General features: G+C 40.8%; 1 protein-coding gene across 2 annotated transcripts in view; it reads left to right on the top strand.

Moving 5' to 3' along the window:
- Positions 1-21213, top strand: part of CORO2A (coronin 2A) — a 215368-nt gene that overhangs the window by 151093 nt on the left and 43062 nt on the right. For both annotated transcript variants that reach the window (XM_073591256.1, XM_073591254.1), the window contains exons 3-5: positions 4795-4911; positions 13294-13443; positions 15288-15467. In XM_073591256.1, coding sequence (XP_073447357.1) covers positions 4795-4911; positions 13294-13443; positions 15288-15467 — 447 coding nt within the window. The remainder of the gene's footprint in view (positions 1-4794; positions 4912-13293; positions 13444-15287; positions 15468-21213) is intronic.

Below are 21213 nucleotides of genomic sequence, written 5' to 3'. Positions count from 1 at the left end.
CGCCTCTAGAATACGAGATATGAGTGGAGTGATACGCCTTGTTCACCCACCTAAAATTAAGACATGACAGAGAGTCTGTTGTGAGGTGAGTCTCTTGCAGGGCACAGATAGCTGGGAGGCGTTTCCTTAGCAGAGACGATACCATAGTCCGTTTTAGAGGATCTTGCAACCCTCTAATATTCCATGACAGCACAGTCACCGTCATCATCTTTGAGTGGCCAGTAAGTGACTTGCAGGGGGAAACCATTTCTTACCCCTTTTACTCCCACAAAAGGGGGAGAAAGGGACCTCCGTGTCATATCTGAAAAGTAATGTCAATTGGTGAATCAACCAGAAAGAGAGAAAGTAAGCTGCAGCTCTACCCGTATGGTGGCATATCCTGAGCGCTCCGGAACAGACTTGTATGAAGAAGTACCTTGAAACGCACAACGGTGCGTGAACCAAACGTAGATGCCTCTTCTGATGTAGGCTATCTGCCTATATGAACTCAGCACACAGAAGGGCAAACATTCTTTGTAATCCAGGACACCAATGTGTCAAAAGGAATAACAAAACTTTGTGGGACAACCGGTCCCTCCGACCCCCGATGGGGTCCTGTACAGCAATAATATAGTTCCTGGTAAATATTAATAAGTACATCACCAGGATCCATCACATTTCCAAACTCGCATTAAATGAAAGAAAAGAAGATCGATGTAAGTTTCCGGCACTGCCCTCAGCTGAGGGAGGAATAAGGAAGAGCTCTGGACTGGTGTTAAAGGTGTCAGTCTATCTCCGCTTCAGGCCTCCGATCTTGGCGAAACTCGTTTTCTTTGGCATCCAGCCAGTCTGAGGCCTCAGCAGGGTGTTCAAAAAAGTGCACTTGACCCCGCAGGGTGACTCTGAGTTTCGCAGGATATAGCATCGCGTATGAGGCTTGCAACTTGTATAGGCATTTTTTAATCTCAGAAAACCGCGAGCGAATCCTCTGGACAGCAGCCGAGAAATCAGGGTAAATTGAGATCCGCGTGCCATTGTACTGGATGTTCCTTTTTTCTCTGGCTAATCTCAAAATAATCTCTCTGTCCCGATAATTTAGGAGGCGGGCCAGTATCCGGCGAGGGGGGTGTTCAGGTGGAAGAGGCCTTGTGGGTATTCTGTGGGCCCGTTCTACAGCATATAAATGGGTAAAAGCCTCCTTGCCAAAAACATCAGTCATCCATTGTTCTATGAACTGTGTGGGGTCACGACCCTCTACCTTCTCAGGGAATCCCACTATGCGTACGTTGTTACGCCTGAGACGGTTTTCAAAATCCTCAGCGCGTGTATCAGTGGCTCTCGCTAAACGTGAGGTGGCTTGGGACTCTATGATCATCAGAGTGAGTTTATCCTCAATTTCACTTATTCTGCTTTCTGCTGCAGTAGTCTGCTCTCGGATTTTCTGAATATCTTGCCTGAGCAGACTGACTTCTTCCTTCAAGCCACCAAAGAGTGCTTGTAGATTATTAACAGAGGCTGTACATTTATTAACTGCTTTTAAAATGGCAGCCAGTGTGGGCTGTTCACCCCCCTCCTCCTCCTCAGGTTCCTCAGGCTCCTCAGCTAGAACACCGCTGTCATCCTCCTGAGCCATCATGGCGCCTGCTCCCTGTTCTCTTTCTCCCTCCTCCTCCTCAGTATCATTGTGTACAGGGCAATCACTCAGAGGCTGGGCTGCAGTCAGACCCGATTTCTCAGTCAGTTTATGAGCAAAATACCTCATATCCTTAGGGTGATCAGCGGAGCCATCCTTGGAGCATATCTGCTGCTTATTCAGTCCCTCCTTTGCCTTCTCTGCACCGCACTTCTGTGTGGATGGCGGAGTGGCGCCATTTTGAGGATCCATCCGTGAGCCTTCTCCTCTCTGTCCTCGGGTCATCATGCCCTCTGTACGAACCAGAAAGGGAGCAGAGTGTAGAGGAGATTCTCTCCGGGCTGTCTGGCGATATTCGGACGATATACCATGCCGGGAACTGCATCAATACATGATAACTGCGGGAGCTCTGTGACAAGACGTCTGCTCACATACCGTGCTGGCCACGCCCCCCTAGTAGCTAGCTAGCTTTTCATTTGCTAAAAAACTGATGCCTGCAAAAATGCCCATACAAACACACAAAAGAAAGCTTGAATTGACCAAAGGCACTCAGCTCAAATGTGAATGCATCCTTAAGCCTAGTATACATGGGCCGAATGTTTCGACGGTGGGGGCCATCCTCCTGTCAGAACACAATAGCACAGCAGGGGAGATTGCTGTACTAACGTTGGATTATTAGTACAGCAGATCCGACCTGAGCTGTCAGTTTTTTTTTTTTTTTTTTTCATTAGACTCTGGGTTAAACTAAAAAAAAACTAGAAGTGTATATGAAACTTTAAGAAGTGAGGAGGGTTTGCTTGGTTATCCCTAAATAGATCTCTCAGGAGTTGTGATTGCAGGTTGGCTCTTTGCTTGTGTAGGAAAAAAGCAGCAGCTGAGATCATAGAATAGGATCCTGTTCTATAATCTTTGTTGTCTGTGTTGATAAAGCCCCAGTAAAGGGGGCCATTTGGATCCCTAAAATGTATTGGGTTTTTATGATACAAAAGTCTGAATTAAATTAAATCAGGATTTTATATGTTCTGCTTTTGCAACTTTCCTCCTTGCATACCAAGTTACTTTTGCCAAGCAAGGACAGGCTCAATTACAGTCTGTAATACCTTTTTAAACTAGTGTCTCTTTAATAATAATTGTCTAAATCTGCAGTATAAGTAGAAAAAGAAGTGTGGTTTTGGCAGTTGAATGGCAATTTTGGTTTAAAATGTAGTACCATTTTAGAAACTAGCCAATATTCACAGGAATTTAAAATCAACTAGCTGATGTATCCTCCTTTTTTCTTTCAAAGCATGTTAGATCTACGCATGCTCTGTTATGCAAGAGCATACCTCTGATTTATTGGCCTTGAATGCACATCAAAATCACTGCAGGCATAACGATAGTGTCGACATGCTGCACCCTTGATGCCTTTGTTTCACAAATCTGCAAGCTTCATACATTTCCTTGTAAACAGGAAGGCTCTAGTACTCAATTATCACTCATTGTGAAAATCATTACCACTTGCCCTCCTCTTTGCCCCCTTCATGACCAGGCCATTTTTTGCTATTCGCCACTGCGCTACTTTAACTGGCAATTGCGGGTTCATGCAATATTGTACTGAAATTAAATATATAGCTCTTTTTTCACACAAATAGAGCTTTCTTTTGGTGGTATTTAATCACCGATTTTTTTTTTTTATTTAAACAAAAAAAGTCAACATTTTGAAAAGAAATAAACAATATTTTTTACTTTCTGCTCTAAAGCAATCTATAAAAAATAAACACATTTCTTCATAAATGTAGGCCAAAATGTAATCTGCTACATGTCTTTGGTAAAAATAAAAAAAATAAAACGATAAGTGTATATTGTTTGGTTTTTAGAAAGTTATAGCATCTACAAACTATGGTGTGTATATATACTGGAATTTTTTTTATTTTTTGTTATACTAGTAATGGGAGCAATCAGCCACTTGTAGCTGGCAAGCTGACACTAGCTGATGCTGGCTGAAGGGTACACTAACTGACATCAATAGTGACACAAATACAATGACACTGGCTGGGTAGGAGCAATCAAGAGTTTAATTGTGTGCCTTGCAGTGTGTAATATGTGCTGCTTTTACTAAGTATCTTGTCTTTCTTTTTTTCTGCTTAGCAGGGAATAAAAACAAAAAGGCTAGATCTCCTGTCAGTGAACAGAGCTCTGTATTGTTGACGATCGCAGAGCTCTATTCCGTGAAACCCGGAGCTAATCAGTGGGCCTCGGCGGTCAATCATTGGCTGGGACCTGCTGATCGGCTTGTGCTGTAACGAAGCACAGCAGGGCTGGCGGTCACACGGATCATGTATGCACTACCGCCCTGAATCTAAGTTAGGCGTTTGACAAGCGGGTAAAGTGTATGTATGTTATTTTCTTGTGGATTTTTTAATTTTTTTTTCTGTTTTTGTACCATTGTACCAAGGCAAAATTTACCTTTCACTGCCTGTCCCAGAGATCCAGCAGAAAGTAAATTTTCCAGTGTGAAAGAAATTCCCAGCTTAGACAGTTGTCCCCAGAACAGGTGTCCCCATTGAAAGATTTACTTTGATCATTTGTTCTGGGGAAAACTTGAACATTTTAGATGTCTCCCTTTCTCTGTGACAGCGGTAACCAATAAAAATAGAAGGTTCACTCTCTCAAATGGGAACACAGCAGTAAAAACTTGCTAATGGCCTAACGCAGCCTTACTTGACCCATGTTCAGTGGAACTCTAGGGTTCTTTTAGCAATTAGCAATTTTTACCTCTCAGATAATATATCACCAGATCTTTTTAGCTATCCCTGAGAGGAGATTCTTCCCAGTGACCACAAGTGTAAGGAGCATTCTTCCCAGTAACCATCACACTAATGTACCATTATCTGTGATGTAGTAATTATATAAAATGTTAATAAATATATATATATATATATATATATATATATATATATATATATATATATATATATATAATATTATTTATTTATTATTATTATATTATATATATTTTAAGGGATTCATATATTAAGAAGGTTGAGAGACTGGTCTAGCCTCTCCCCACGCTATTAAAAAAATAAATAAATAAATTTGGAGTTACACTTTACACCAAGACTTATAAAGGGTACTGTATAGTCTATAAACAACTAATATAAAAATGTGACATGAGCTAACTCTGAATAATATTTTGATTGCAGTCGGGAAAACTTGATTCTCATTATCCCAAAGTTTGTGGTCACAGAGGGAATGTGCTGGACATCAAGTGGAACCCTTTTGATGACTACGTAATTGCTTCCTGCTCTGAGGATTCATCTGTAAGTAAATAAGACAATATGCCTGGTTGTTTAAAATTGTTGTTAAAATTATTATAGTAGGCTAAAATTCATGCATACAGTTTTCATTTTAAACCACAATCATCGATATAGAAACCCTCAAAAGCAGTTTGATTTTTACATGAAATATTCCTATTGTGATTGCATAATAAATTTCATTGCTAAAGAAAAACACTTCAGTGTATATGAAGGAGTAAAGTGACATTACAGACAGTATTCATAGCCACTAAGCTCTGAAGATGACATACACTTACCGGTCACTTTAGGTATTAGGTACACTTTGCTAGTACCGGGTTGGACCCCTTTTGCCTTCAACTGCCTTAATTCTTTGGTGCATGGATTCAACAAGGTGTTGGAAACATTCCTCAGAGATTTTGGTCCATACTGACATGATAGCATCATGCAGTTGCTGTAGATTTGTTGGCTGCACATCTATGATGTGAATCTTCCACCACATCCCAAAGGTGCTCTATTGGATTGAGATCTGGTTACTGTGGAGGCCATTGGAGTACAATGAACTCATTGTCATGTTTAAGAACCCAGTTTGAGATGATTTGAACTTTGTGACATGGTGCATTATCTTGCTGGAAGTAGCCATCAGAAGATGGGTATACTGTAGTCATAAAGTGAAGGACATGGTCAGCAACAATACTCAGGGGTGTATATATAATTATTCCCGCGCTATCATGTGTGTAAAGAACAGAGCTGATGGGAAAAGCTGCCTGTACCGAATAGGGTACAACCAGACCCTATGGGTAAGTGAGTAGTTAGAATAAGTGGTGCTGCGCTAATCCTTAGCAAAAGTGCAAATAAAAATAAAGATGTATTCTATTACATTTAATAGAGTACACTGAAGTGTAACAGAAAGTCTCTAAAATAAAATGATTGCTCGCTAAACCGTGAAAAACTAATCACTCAAACAATGGAAAGAACATGTTACAAGTGCACTCATAGAGTGTGAAATAATTAATGAATATTAGTGACTCTACATACCAACAAATCACTATAAAATAAACAAAGTGATAGCAGCAAATGTGGGAGTGCCAAATCCTAATAAAGTGCAAAAAATACAATATATGGGTGAGTTGCAACGTGTGGCATACATGCAACACACAAAGTGACTATGTGCAGCGGTGAAAAAACATAATGCAGCAAAGAAAAATGTCCAATCAATCAAAGTGCTTCAGCGTATAAAATCTTCCTTCATAAAGTATCACCGACTTCCTAACATGCATCAGTTGCAGTGCAGTGCTCAGATGAAAACATAGTGCGCCTCTTCGTGTTCACACACACACTGGTAGGTAATGGCCCCTTACCTTAAGGTAATAGGGTAAACGCATATGACCAGTATTGGGAGTACCATCCTTAGGATTCCTCAGCTATCCTCACTGTCCTAGTCCCAGGGCATAGTTCCCTCAGATGTTAGGGGGACACGGAAATGACAAGAAGGAAGGTCTCAAATAGTGTAATACAGTATGGCTAAAAACGGCTTTTATTGATAAAAGTAAGGGTACTCACAAAAAACAGTAACACAGTAACTTATCTCCGATGAGCGGCGAGCTTGTAAGCCTCAATCAGCATAGATGCCTGTCCCGTCCCTACGCGTGACGTCACACCTCATGTGACTTCATCATGCCCCTGTTCTCAGCTGACTGGAGTGTCACCCAGTGTGGTCTTCTGCTGCTGTAGCCCCTCTGCTTCAAGGTTGGATGCGTTGTGTGTTCAGAGATGGTATTCTGCATACATTGGTTGTAACGAGTGGTTATTTGACTGTTACCTTTCTATCCTCTTAAATCAGTCTGCCCATTCTCTGACATGAACAACTGCTACTCAGTGGATATTTTCTCTTTTTCGGACCATTCTCTGTAAACTCTAGAGATGGCTGTGCATGAAAATCCCAGTAGACCAGCAGTTTTTTAAATATTCAAACCAGTCTGTCTGGCACCAACAACCATGCCACGTTCAAAGTCACTTAAATCCCCTTTCTTCCCCATTCTGATGCTCTGTTTGAAATTCAGCAAGTTGTTTTCACCACAACTAGATGCCTAAATGCATTGAGTTGCTGCCATGTGATTGGCTGATTAGCAATTTGTGTTATAAAGCAATTGAGCAGGTATACCTAAAAAAGTGGCAAAGATATTATTATAATATATTAAATGGGTAACATTACTTAATGTATCTATAGTTCCTGTTTATATAGAGTAGAGAATGATTAAAACCCTTTTCAGATTTTTATTTTTTTTTAGAGAGCTTTGCTTTCACTTCCTGTCTTGGAGACACAACTTAAAGTCAAAGGGAATCTTTCCAAAATGAGAGGAAATCCCCTTAAGACTAGTGGTGATGGGCTTGTGTTTTGCTTCAGAACTGCTTCTCTTTCCATGCAAGTCTCTAAGAATGCAAGAATTGGATGGTAGCAGGTCAGAAGGAGATCAACTGCACCAGTCAGTTGACTCTGAATAATCTCAGAAGCATCTGTAGTACTCACCCCAGTGGGGGTGTCTTTTTAGAAATTATTGCTGAGTAACTTGAAACAGTAGAGGAAATGCAGGGGTTCAGGATTCTCCAAAATGATCAATAAAAGGGCAATTTTTCCAGCACAAATCCTTATAGCTGCAGGCATATACACTATAGTCCCAAACACAGGTCTTATTTACAATGTCATAGAAGATGTCTGCCACCCATCTTCCTCGGGTAGATCCTCAGTGAGGGAGACAAAAGATACTTCTGCAGACCAGGACTTCAGGACAGTGCCCTCCAGAAAAAATCCATTACTAATCTTCTCCAGGCCCGTAGCTCAGCACCTGCTGAGGTCCAGACTGTGTTCTTGTCTCACTAGCTATCTCCAAGGGGCAGCAGCCCCAAGAGAACTGGAACCCACCTTGGAGAGGAAAGCACACTCTGGAAAGGCCTCCCAAACATTTATCGCCCTCCCCAGCCACCTTCCAAGAGCCTCCGAGGGATTGGCTGAGGCATGATAAATATTCCTACTGGACATTTGACTCCCTTCCTGTCCTATATTATGGAAGCTTTTCTCTGAAGCAGGTTAGAGAAATCGAACACCTAGCTGGGAAAATCTGGCCAGACAAAAACAATAGATTACTGCTCCACTGATTACAGTAAAGCCAAAAACTAAATTGAACCTAATAGACTAACTAGAGGAGGGTGCTACACATCTCAAAGTGATATCAAAAGCACCCTGCATTTGCCAGTCGAAGCCAGTTGACACATGTCCCTAAATAGTTGTCGCTGTAACAGGTGCCAACATTAAAAGATTTCCCCCACCTCCTGTTTCCATCTCTTTCTGTCCCAATGACAAAAGTGACTAGGAAGAAATTCGGTGAATCACCCCAGCAGGGACACAGGCTGCTGTAAAAATGTTAGAGGCTCTATCCCTTCACGGTACTAACAATAAAGCGTAACTCCAGCCAAAACTTTTCTAAAATTTTTGTTTTGGATAAAATAGGGAAAGGTAAGAGTCTCTTACAGGTTTATTGCTTTCGTAGACATGTCAACTTGGCAGGAAGTGTGTCAGACAACAGGGAAGCAAACAGTAGAAGCTATGGAAGGTTTAAATTGCTTAAACGCTAGTGAAATTAATGTTTTTACAGTTGTCTGTGTTCCTTTTGGTGAAGTATTTTCCTTTTCTGTCCTGGTGATACCTTATCTTTATGACAGTAACATTTATTCATATTTATAAACCTGACAACAGATAAATATACCTGCACTCCCATAGAAACCAGTACAATTACACATTGCACTATATCTCTTTTTAACCAATCCCTGACTACATGAGTACATTTCAGAAATGGCTTCATGCGTTTTCTAAAGGCGGGTTTCCTTATGATACCATTGGAGCATTTCTGTTTAATGTACTAATGTGTTAAAATGGCCACTCGTCTCCATTGAAAGCCTCTGTGACAGGGTAACAACTCAGGAGCACAATTAGTAGACAGTTGTCACTCTAGAACGGAAAGTGCCTGAACAAGGACCTTCTAGATCACCAGGTATTCTAACGAAAGCTTCAGGTATATACTGTAAGACTTAAAAAAATTACATTAACATGTTAAAACTTAAATTTTTATTTGAGTGATTTTAATATTATTGTCTTGGGCGTTTAAAAATTATAATAATAATAATGTTGTGTACATATCGCTTGCTGTATTCAACACTTAACACTTTTTTCCTTTGTTTTGAGTATATAAATAGTACAGAGGCAGTGCAAAAACCCCCCAAATGTAACCTTTTTTGAGCGATGTGCCTCTCACTATTCTCAAAGAATAGTCATGGCTGTTTAAATGTTGATGTATTCCGTTATGGGAAAATTTGCAAAAAAAAGGCTTAGCAAGACGGCCACACAGACCTTTTTTTCACTATCTCAGTACTGCTGAATCTGAAAAGTCTTCTAACAGACTGAAGCCTCATGATAACCAATTACAGGTTTTCATGACCGGAGTTTTTTTTTTAAAGCTATTCAGTTTGTTGTTTTTTTTTGTCCAGCTAGTCAACAGATTCATCAGTCCACAAAAACAGGGTTGATGGAGGAACGGCTTTCCACCAGGGCATTGTATTCTGATCAGAATACACCGATCAGTGGCTGCAGCTGCAGTTCGTCTGAAAAAATCCCTTAGACAGAAGTTGAGTAGGTTAATCAGGGGAGGCCTCACACTGATTTGAAATTTAGGCAGTCTCTGCTTGACCGGTCAGATTTCTGTTGGCATGTGACAAGTTTAAACACTTTATGACAAAGGTCAAAACAAACCTTAATGTCCAGTTTTGCAAATTTGACATTTGTTAATTAAACCGTACATACTGTATCGTTACAACTACTTATAGTTATAGTTAGCATATCCAGGTGGATTATACCTTGTTTTTGTCAAGAGAGATTGGGCTTTCATTGGGTGGTAAATGGTAATGGATATTATCTGCTTTTTTTTTCTTATGAAAGGAAAACTGGCCCAAAATAGTAGACAAAATCATTTGTAAACTTTAGCTTTGTATTTTTATGCTATTACCATATACCACCAAAAAACAGCTAAATTAATTTCCCCTACTCCTGATGATCATGGCAATACCACATATGTGCGTGCTATTTGTTCTTTGTGCAAAGTGCATTTAGCAGCGATCACCACATGTAATCGTTGGCTGTGCAGAGAGCCGCACCTAGCTGCTCAGAACTGTAGCAAGAATCTGAAGCACTATCCCCAGTCTCAATGCTGGGAGCACACGATGGAGCATGCCTCCTGCACAAACAGATAAACACATGCATGTGCTGCCCGGGATTAAAGCCCATTTCCCGGGCGCCGTATATACAGTCAGGTCCATGAATATTGGGACATCGACGCAATTCTAATCTTTTTGGCTCTATACACCACCACAGTGGATTTGAAATGAAACAAACAAGATGTTCCTTAACTGCAGACTTTCAGCTTTAATTGGAGGGCATTTACATCCAAATCAGGTGAACGTTGTAGGAATTACAATAGTTTGTATATGTGCCTTCCACTTTTTAAGGGACCAAAAGTAATGGGACAATTGGCTGCTCAGCTGTTCCATGACCAGGTGTGTGTTATTCCCTATTATCCCATTTACAAGGAGCAGATAAAAGATCCAGAGTTCATTTCAAGTGTGCTATTTGCATTTGGAATCTGTTGCTGTCAACTCTCAATATGAGATCCAAAGAGCTGTCACTATCAGTGAAGCAAGCAATCATTAGGCTGAAAAAATAAAACAAACCCATCCGAGAGATAGCAAAAACATTAGGTGTGGCCAAATCAACTGTTTGGGACATCCTTAAAAAGAAAGAACCCATCGGTGAGCTCAGCAACACCAAAAGACCTGGAAGACCACAGAAAACAACTGTGGTGGATGACCGAAAAATTATTTCCCTGGTGAAGAAAACACCCTTCACAACAGTTGGTCAGATCAAGAACACTCTCCAGGAGGTAGGTGTATGTGTGTCAAAGTCAATAATTAAGAGAAGACTTCACCAGAGTGAATACAGACGGTTCACCACAAGATGTAAACCATTGGTGAGCCTCAAAAACAGGAAGGCCAGATTAGAGTTTGCCAAACAACATCTAAAAAAGCCTTCACAGTTCTGGAACAACATCCTATGGACAATGTCCCAATATTTATGGACCTGACTGTATGTGTTATGCGGTCATAAAGAGGTTAAAAAAAATGTAGTGTTACCTGATTTTTATCCTTAGTAACTGTTCAGTAGTTTAAATTATCACAGAATGTAAGACTAAACTAGGAAAAGGAGGCAGAATTTATGGGTGCTGTTATGCTAAAATCACTTTCTCAACTTTTCATGTACTAAGCTATTTAATCCGCCACCCAGTGTGCAGTGCCAATAACAAAAATAAAATATTGTTATTATTATTATTATACAGGATTTATATAGCGCCAACAGTTTACGTAGCGCTTTACAACTTGAGGGTAGACAGTACAAATACAATACACTTTGATACAGTAGGAATCAGAGGGCCCTGCTCCTTAGAGCTTACAATCTAAGAGGGATATTAATGCATCATTATGGCAACATCTCCTTAACATGCCAGTCCAACCAAAAATGGCAATAAGTGGACTGTAAAGGGAACTTGCAGCCAAGCTGTAGGCATTCAATAATTTACATATAAGCACAATAGCAGCAGGCACTGTGGAGTAGTTCATCTCAAAGTTCATAGCAGAAGCACTAAAGTCCTTGAATAAGGACACTCAGCCCACTCTATTTTCCACTCCCAGTAATGACTTGGCAGACTACCAGCTATCTAATCTCCAATGTAAACGTAGAGAAGGAGCTCTTGAAGCTGCGCAGCATCATTGATAGAGCACTACAGATTACCAGTCAGGGTGGTTAGGTAAAGGTGCAGGTGGTTATATACAGTGGGGACGGAAAGTATTCAGACCCCCTTAAATTTTTCACTCTTTATTATATTGCAGCCATTTGCTAAAATCCTTTAAGTTCATTTTTCTCCTCATTAATGTACACACAGCACCCCATATTGACAGAAAAACACAGAATTGTTGACATTTTTGCAGATTTATTAAAAAAGAAAAACTGAAATATCACATGGTCCTAAGTATTCAGACCCTTTACTCAGTATTTAGTAGAAGCACCCTTTTGATCTAATACAGCCATGAGTCTTTTTGGGAAAGATGCAACAAGTTTTTCACACCTGGATTTGGTGATCCTCTGCCATTCCTCCTTGCAGATCCTCTCCAGTTCTGTCAGGTTGGATGGTAAACGTTGGTGGACAGCCATTTTTAGGTCTCTCCAGAGATTCTCAATTGGGTTTAAGTCAGGGCTCTGGCTGGGCCATTCAAGAACAGTCACAGAGTTGTTGTGAAGCCACTCCTTCGTTATTTAGTGGCTTCTGTTGGGCCACTCTGCCATAAAGCCCTGACCGGTGGAGGGCTGCAGTGATTGTTGACTTTCTACAACTTTCTCCCATCTCCCGACTGCATCTCTGGAGCTCAGCCACAGTGATCTTTGGGTTCTTCTTTACCTTTCTCAACAAGGCTCTTCTCCCCCGATAGCTGTTTGGCCAGACCGCCAGCTCTTGGAAGGGTTTTGGTCGTCCCAAACGTCTTCCATTTAAGGATTATGGAGGCCACTGTGCTCTTAGGAACCTTAAGTGCAGCAGAATTTTTTTTGTAACCTTGGCCAGATCTGTGCTTCGCCACGATTCTGTCTCTGAGTTCTTCAGGCAGTTCATTTGACCTCATGATTCTCATTTGCTCTGACATGCACTGTGAGCTGTAAGGTCTTATATAGACAGATGTGTGGCTTTCCCAATCAAGTCCAATCAGTATAATCAAACACAGCTGGACTCAAATGAAGGTGTAGAACCATCTCAAGGATGATCAGAAGAAATAGACAGCACCTGAGTTAAATATATGAGTGTCACAGCAAAGGGTCTGAATACTTAGGACCATGTGATATTTCAGTTTTTCTTTTTTAATAAATCTGTAAAAATGTCAACAATTCTGTGTTTTTCTGTCAATATGTGGTGCTGTGTGTACATTAATGAGGAAAAAATGAACTTAAATGATTTTAGAAAATGGCTGCAATATAACAAAGAGTGAAAATTTTAAGGGGGTCTGAATACTTTCCGTCCCCACTGTACTTCAGTAAATTGTATTTTCTGGGCTATGTATATTGACTGGAGAAGCTGTAAATTTGCAAGATGGAGACTTAAATCTTCTAATTGTTGGACAAAAGTGACATTTAAATGCTGGTTGGAGAATATTTCCCCTAACTTTGTTACTTAGTGGAACTGTTTCATTTTACTATTTAAAAAAATATGTAAATATGTAAAAAATGTAAAACCTTATTTTTCTGTCCTGTTCTTTCAATAGGTAAAAATTTGGGACATTCCAAAGCCTTACTCAGCCAAGAATATAACTAATGCCAGGAAGGAGCTTCTGGGTCATTCCAGGAGAGTTGGTCTTATTGAATGGCATCCCACAGCAAGCAATATTATTTTCAGTACTGCATATGATTATAAGGTAAGGATCTTTATGTTGCAGCAGTCCTGGGGTTTTCCATTTCTCTTCTTTCTCTAGGGACGCTGGTATGGATTGGAGCGGTTCTGATTGGTCAGTGCTGTCACATGCATCAGTTTTGTGGTCGTTTTTTTCCAAGTAGCTTAACATAACTAGTACTTATTTTGATACTTTGCACGCTGTCATTTACTGGCAGTTTGATCTGTCACCATAAATTGTCTGAATTCACACTTTATTAAAATTTGCTTTGTTATTCATGTGCTTAATTATTACTTTTCTAACTGTATTTTTGAAGCTACAAAATGCTCTAACCTAAATAAAGAATGTTGGCATATAAAAATATGAAAAATAAATTGGTTCTATAGGCTAGTAATTTTTTACCTTATTGCTTTGCCTGCATTAAGGAAAAAAATGTCCTACTAGCCGTATCGCCCCCTTGCCACTGTATATATTTACCCAGGTCCTATCTTCATTCAGCGCTGTACCAGTCTGTAGTGGTGCTTGTCTGCGCTCCTCTCTGCACAGGCAGCAGTGATCGCAGTGGGAGCTATTGGCTCCTGCTGTGGTCAATCAAATCATGGGAGGAGGCGGCGGAGGGTGTGGCTGAGCCATTCTGTGTGTGTTTATAGATGCACACAGCCTGGCTTAGGAGTGAAGACCACAGGTGTGCCACCAAAAAAAAGCAGCTTTCTATGGTGGTACACTGTGAAGAGGAGGAGCTAGGAGCATTTATACAATTGCATAGAGCAGGTAAGTATAACATATATTTTTTTATTTTAAAATAAAAAAAAAATCTCTTACAGTCACTTTAACGCAGTATTAAATAAAAAAAAAAAAAAGTATTATATTGCAGCTTACGAATTCTTAAATGTGGTGGCTGAATTTGTTTTTATTTTTTAGGCTTTTTTGCCATTTATTTTCACCTGGTGATCCAGCCAGTAAATATGGTATTTTTTCAACTTCTTTTAACAGACAATGATCAGCTTTTATTCATTTATGTAAAACCTTTATCCGAAAAGAAAAACAAAATGTTGCTGTAACTGCTTAAAAAGTGTTAACTGTTCCAGCTTTAATTTGTTGGTCAAGTCCATCTAAATCTGCTAGTCCACCTCTAAAGCCGGCCATAGACTGATCGAAATTCAGCTGATTCAGCAGGAATCAGTGGGCAGGCTGTTTTGTACTGAAGTCGATCCATCTTCAGTACGACCAGCCTGTTCAGTTTTTTTCGCCTGATCACTGCCAGCGGCTATAGCCACTAACAGTGATCATTGTATTCTGCCAGTTAGGAAGGCCCCCTGCCGGCAGACCACAATCGTGCTGTGGGAGGAATTCAGTGTTGATGGGGGAATTGAGCAATTTTCTTTCCTTCAACCTGTGGTCGAAGGAAAGAAACTTGCATAACGCATGGCATACCGAACACTACCCTCTCCCCAAATTGAAAATGCTGTACAAGGGTTGCTCAATTGCTCTTCCATCCAGAGTGGAGACACCCTAAGACAAGAGGCGTGTTACTGACCAGATCACCGTGTGAAGAAAAAAAGGGGGAAAAGCCTAAAAGAAAAAACTAATGCAGCCACAATATTTGAGGTTTGGTAAGCTGCAATACTGTATATTAAATTTTTGGTTTGTGGCTTATTACCACTTTAAATAAATTTGACAGGAGGTACACAGTGTAGGCACCTTTAGGTCCCTGAACATACCTGCAGCGGTTATTGCTATTCCGAGACCTCTTGCCCATTCTGAACAGAAAAGATCTGAGACTTCCAGGTAGTGTTGAAAGATAAAGTAAGTTATTTGTATTATTATACATTATGCCTTGTTTATATAAAATATATTTCTTCTTGCAGATCATGATATGGAACCTTGACAATGATGATCCAGTAATTCATAGTCCGGTCAGGACAATAGAGTGTCATAAAGATGTAATTCTTTCCATGTCATTTAACACAAATGGAGGTCTTATGGCGACGACTTGCAAAGATAGAAAAATTAGAATAATTGATCCCCATAATGGGCGTGTATTACAGGTTTGTATATTCACTGTCATTTTCTTTAGATGTATTGGTGACACTGTGTTTGGTTCATTGCACTAGTCACCTTTTAACTGTGCATCACAAAAACTGAGGGGTCTATTTATAAGACCCCTTTCACACGGGGCGAATTCCGCCAATAGCCTCCTTGATCAGAGTGGGATCTGTCCACTGATCCCTGCTTAGCAGGTGGATGACTGGTCTGTGTCTGCTCCACCTATGCAGAGTGGACACAGACACAGTCCGCTCTCCTCTAAGGGTGGTCACATGTAAGCGGACTGGCTGTCCTTTTACACCCGACTGCCATCTGATCGGCCCAGATGGAGGGGAACATCTGTTTTTAGCAGATTGGATCGGATGTAAGCATTTGTAAACAAACACATTTCCGTTTATACCCGCTGCTTCATAGAGAAGATTTGAGAGTCTCATCTGCTCCATTTGAAAAACAGACAGGTGGACCCGGACAGCTAGTGTGAAAGGGGTCTAAATTTTTTCACTTAAGATTCGCACAGCTTTCTCCACTGATTGACACCAGAAAAATATACAGAAAGCTGTGCAAATCATGTGTGAAAACATTTATAAAAAGACTCCCTAGTGAAACACCTTTCTGTGTATTGCAAGGAAGTTTATTGTCAGTTATATGTGACGTTCACTATCAGTAGCAATGTGTAATCAAATAATTACAAACCAGTGGGCCTTTTAAAAATGCCAAGTTCTCTGTTGCAATTATTTTAAGGGGCATAGTATCTTTCACCACTAACCTCTTAATGTCTTCCACCAGCAGTGCTATAATATACTCCATTAGCATTAGCATGTCATGCAAATTTAATATTTGCTTGGCAGTCCATTAAAACTTTAACACTAAAGGAACTCACAAAGATGTGGAGCTACCAGAGATTTTATAGTGGTGCATATAAAAAAAAAAACTAAAATTTGGAAACATCTTGTTGTGATTAGTAATACAGTAAAACCTTGGATTGCAAGCAACTTGGTCTGAGGGTGTTTTACAAGACGAGCAATTTTTTAAAATAAATTTTAACTTGATAAACGAGTGAGGTCTTGCAATAAGAGTAGCGTCACGTCACAACTGAGTATAAAAGAGAAGAGAGGCGCCTCTAAGTGTAGCAATATGGTTACATTTAACGAAGGTACAACATTTAGGCTTGGTACACACTGCCACAACTTGGGATCTGACTTGTGAGACCCCAAATGGCATGACATGTGAAATCCCATTTTAGTCAATGAGAGCTGTATTAATTAGCACTACTGAAGTCGCTCCGACTTTAGAAAAGGTTCCTGTACTACTTTAAGGCGACTTCTATCTGACTTGTGCCCATAAACTTTAATGGAATTTGCCTCCAAGTCGGATACTCATCTTCACTGATGTGATTTGGATCCGGCATTACAGGAAGATTACCCAGGCTTTCCCTGAAGTTGCCTCGGAGTTGCCTTGCTATAATCTTTTTATATGGACTATAGACTGAAGGACTTATAAATAAATGGTTGTGGAACGAATCATCTGAGTTTCCATTATTTCTTATGAAGAAATTTGCTTTTATATAGAAGATCTTTGGATTACAAGCATGTTTCTGGAACTAATTATACTCGCAATCCAAGGTTTTTTTTTTTACATTGTTTTCTTTGATACCATTCCTGTGTAATTTAGAAGCCAGGATACTGTTGGGGATAGGCTGAAATAATTGAATACAACCAAACAACATTTTAACTACTTTCATTGCAATTGAAGAGCAGCTAGTATGCATTGTAGTGTAGGGCTTTGCACCTTCAACAATGTTATATACAATAGAACAGTGGTGGCCTGTCCATTAGGGGTGCCTGGGCGCCACCCCCTCTCTCCTCTCCACCCCCTATATGCAGTGGATAGATTCATGCATAGCATGAATCTTTCCACGGCCGCCCCCTATTCATGTGTCTGGCCCCTTTCGGGTCACCGGACACATGAATTGCAGCGGAGGGGGTGTTTTTTTTAAACACCTGATTAGAGCCACATGCTCTAAGAGGCTTTAAAATAGAGTGGGCTTGGTTTGCAGAGCAAGCGTCCTGGAGCCCACCCAGGTGTGTTGCAACAGCAAATGAATATTCGCTGTTGCAACACTGATCCTCCTCCTGGCCAATTGGGAAGCAGGTATAAAACCCGTTTCCCGATTGGCCAAAACTTCAGGCGATCCCATGGGATACCTAGCGCCGGGAGGAGCAGAGAGGAGACGTCACTCACTGCGGAGATGACTCCAGGGGAGGTCACCGGAGCCTACCACCGTGGAAGATGTCCACAGCAGCTCCGACCGCTGCTCTCACCACCCGCATCCATGGTAAGGACAGCGCGTGGTGGAGGGGGGGTGTTAGTGTTGTGCCGTGGGGGGGGTAGCTGGCAGTTGTGCCAGTGCCGCTCCACTGGCCCCCCCCCAAAAAAACACCAGCCGCCACTGCAATAGAAGGCTTGGTTTCTGTATGCATATCCTGTGTTACATGATGCTGATTGGCAGCACTAGACAAGCTAGAAGATAGCTTCAAGAAACTATTAGATAATCACCTGAATGACCGCAATATACAGGGATATGTAATGTAATACTGACACATAATCACACACATAGGTTGGACTTGATGGACTTGTGTCTTTTTTCAACCTCACCTACTATGTAACTATGTAACTATATGAGGTGATGGGATGCTCCTGCTGCACAGTGGTAGTAGAGCCACTTTTTTTTCTTTTTTAATGTTCAGCTATGTCAGTGGTTTCCAAACTGTGTGGCCCGCTGCTTGTCTTTATCTGGCCTTGAGACACTATTCATCCCACTTATACATGGCACTATTCCTCCCACTGATGCCAACACAACAGTGGGGCATAATTCCTTCCATTCAAATCAATATTGGAGCACTTATTTATAGCACTATTCCTCATACCAACATTGAAGCACTGTTCTTCCCACTGACAGCAACAATAGCGCATAATTCTTCCTACTGGTACTAATGATGGGGCACTACTCTCCACCCCAATGATGGGGCACTATTCCTCCTCCTACTGACCACAGGCATTATATAATTTTTGTACTCCCACTGACACCAAGAAATTTTCAACTCCCGCTGGCCACAGTGCGGCCCCCTGAAATCTGAAGGACAGTAAACTGGCTCTTTGTTTAGAAAGTAGACAATGATTGAATGAGTTTTGACAACTCTATCAAAACAAGGTGGACTTTGTGGGCATAACATGAGGCAATAATTTATAAAATATTAAGTCTTTATTACAAAATGATTAAAATAACATTCAACAGACAGACACCCTACTAACTGACAGAGTCAACAGTTTCCCAATAGGATAGACATGGAAGTATGGATCTGAAATATATTGGTATTAGATATTAGATAGATATTACTATATAGACTTCTCCATGCCCGCTTATCAATGCGTTTCACAATTTTAATAGCTTCCTCTGGACAATACTGGGTAGGTGCTGATGAACCTCAAGACCAGGTACAGGGGGACACAACACAAAGCAAGTTTAAGACCAGGAGCAATCCTTTCCGATGACAACTAAGAGGCACTGGTATTTTAAGTATGCTGTTGCCGGTGTTCAGTTTTAGGCTCAAATGTTTGCCCTTTTGTAGACCAGAGCATTTTTTTACATTTCTGCTATGGGCCTATTTACTTGGCAATAACTTTGTCATTATATAACAGCAGGCCTTCACCCATGAATAACACTTTCTCCCCTTTTGACTCATATCCCCTCCCTCATAAACAATTTGATTTTTTTTTTTCAAACAATTAATATATATATTTTTTTAGTTTTCAATTTCTGCATCCCTTTATATGCAAGGATGAAGTATCCAACTTGATGTCTTCACATATCCCATGTATGTGCAGATACACAGAGGGTGTGTAGAATAGATATGCAAAATCCATGGTTTCCCCAGGCATCTGCAGACACTCTCTTCCGTTCCCATAGACTGGAAGAAACTTGCTGCTTGCATGGGGATTTGCAGGATTTCGTACTTGCACAAACAGGTCGAGGGTCTCTGCCAGGTCTTGTAGGAAGGAGCAAAGCTACAAAGAGGAACTTTGAGCTAGAACAAGGCCAACATTAGGCTTTTCAGACATTACTATAAAGCACCAGTCCACTCAGCTTTCAATCAGTAATCTGATGATCCTGGAACACATCTGTTTGTTATGTTGGAGCACCTTACTTGCTGCCACTCACATAAAGCCTATTAAAAAAAATCCTGCTCACAAGCCTGATGGTTTTCCTTTGCAGGTACCTGCTTCGCTCTTACTTTTAGTTTTGACTCGTAAGAACTAGCATGCAATCTAGTGTCAAAGCAGTCATCTTTTATTTGTGAGTGGGCTAGGTTTTCATAACTCTGGCCAGCTTGGTGGTGTTGAGAAATTCTAATGTAGGTTAACATTAAAGATGAACCCTGGGCTGGAACAAAAAAGTTCCTATGCAGTGAGGTTCTCCCAAGCTGCAACGGTTAAATGCTTGTTATTTCTAGGTAGTAGAGGAAGAGGCTTTATTACTAATGCCACGTACACACGACCGGTTTTGCCGTCTGAATAAACTCCAAAGGTTTCTCCGATGGAATTCCATTCAAGCGATCTTGCCTATACATGGTCAAACCGAAGTCCGACCAAAGTCTGACCGTACAGAACGTACGCCGGGACTAGAAAAGAAGTTCAGTAGCCAGTAGCCAATAGCTTCCGTCTTGTACTTGCTTCAGAGCATGCGTCGTTTTTGGTCCGTTGGAACAGCATACAGACGAGCGGTTTTCCCAATAGGAATAGGTTCCATCGGAAATATTTAAAACATGTTCTATTTCTAGGTCCGTCAGAATTTTCGAAAAAAAAAAGTCCGATGAGGCACACACACGATCGGAATATACAATGAAAAGCTTCCATCTGACTTTTTCTGTCGGACATTGCGCTCGTGTGTACGCGGCTTTACTCTGATTCCCTATTCCAGGAGCTCCGGGGCTGTCCTCTTCTCCCCAAAGCTCTGGCCTCTGGCTGACCCCTTGGCAACGTTACATTTAATGCGGGGCTGTGGTGTATGTAGCTATTTTATCTTACAGGGGCTCATGGCCTCTGTGGTACAGGACTAGCTCATATGCCTGCCATAGTTTTATGCAATTCAGTGTAATGTCACAGAAGCCAATGTTTACCAAGGAACAGGAGGAAATAATACAGTATAGCATTTGGTCAACCCCAAATATGCTTGTCCTTAAATGGATAAGTTGATCTTCATTTTTTTTTTTTTCTAAATTCCAGCTCCTCTATGTACCAACATACCATTATTGTACTTAATTTGCAGAAATAAAAAACCTTTCTATTTATCTTGCACACTCCTTACCTCAGTGTCCAGCTGGCTGTATAAAAAACGTCTCCATTGCTTCATGGGCAGACCTTGAGATGTGACACAGGAAAGAGTTTACAAGCTGACCTCATTAGCACACAGTGCGTTTCTGAAATGCAAGGCAAAGTGTGCATTTTCTGAGTGGTTTGTTATGCGTTCGGAAATGCATAGATGTGAATGCAGCCTCATTGTTGTGTAAACACACTATATTCACTTTCAGTCCCCATTCACACTAGCGTAGTGGGAGTGCATATTTTTGGCGTGTTTTTCCCGTGACAGGCATAGGGCAGCCTGTTGATTTCAATGGACCGTGCTACTTGTCACAAAGTAGCTCATGGAACATTTTAGCGTGTTGTGGGTTGCACGTTTTTTACTGTGTG

This window comes from Aquarana catesbeiana, linkage group LG01 (genome assembly GCF_042186555.1).
Source record: "Aquarana catesbeiana isolate 2022-GZ linkage group LG01, ASM4218655v1, whole genome shotgun sequence".
In the NCBI taxonomy this organism is placed as follows: domain Eukaryota; kingdom Metazoa; phylum Chordata; class Amphibia; order Anura; family Ranidae; genus Aquarana; species Aquarana catesbeiana.
Note: the sequence above shows the minus strand (reverse complement) of the source record. Positions and strands in the feature narration are given on the sequence as shown.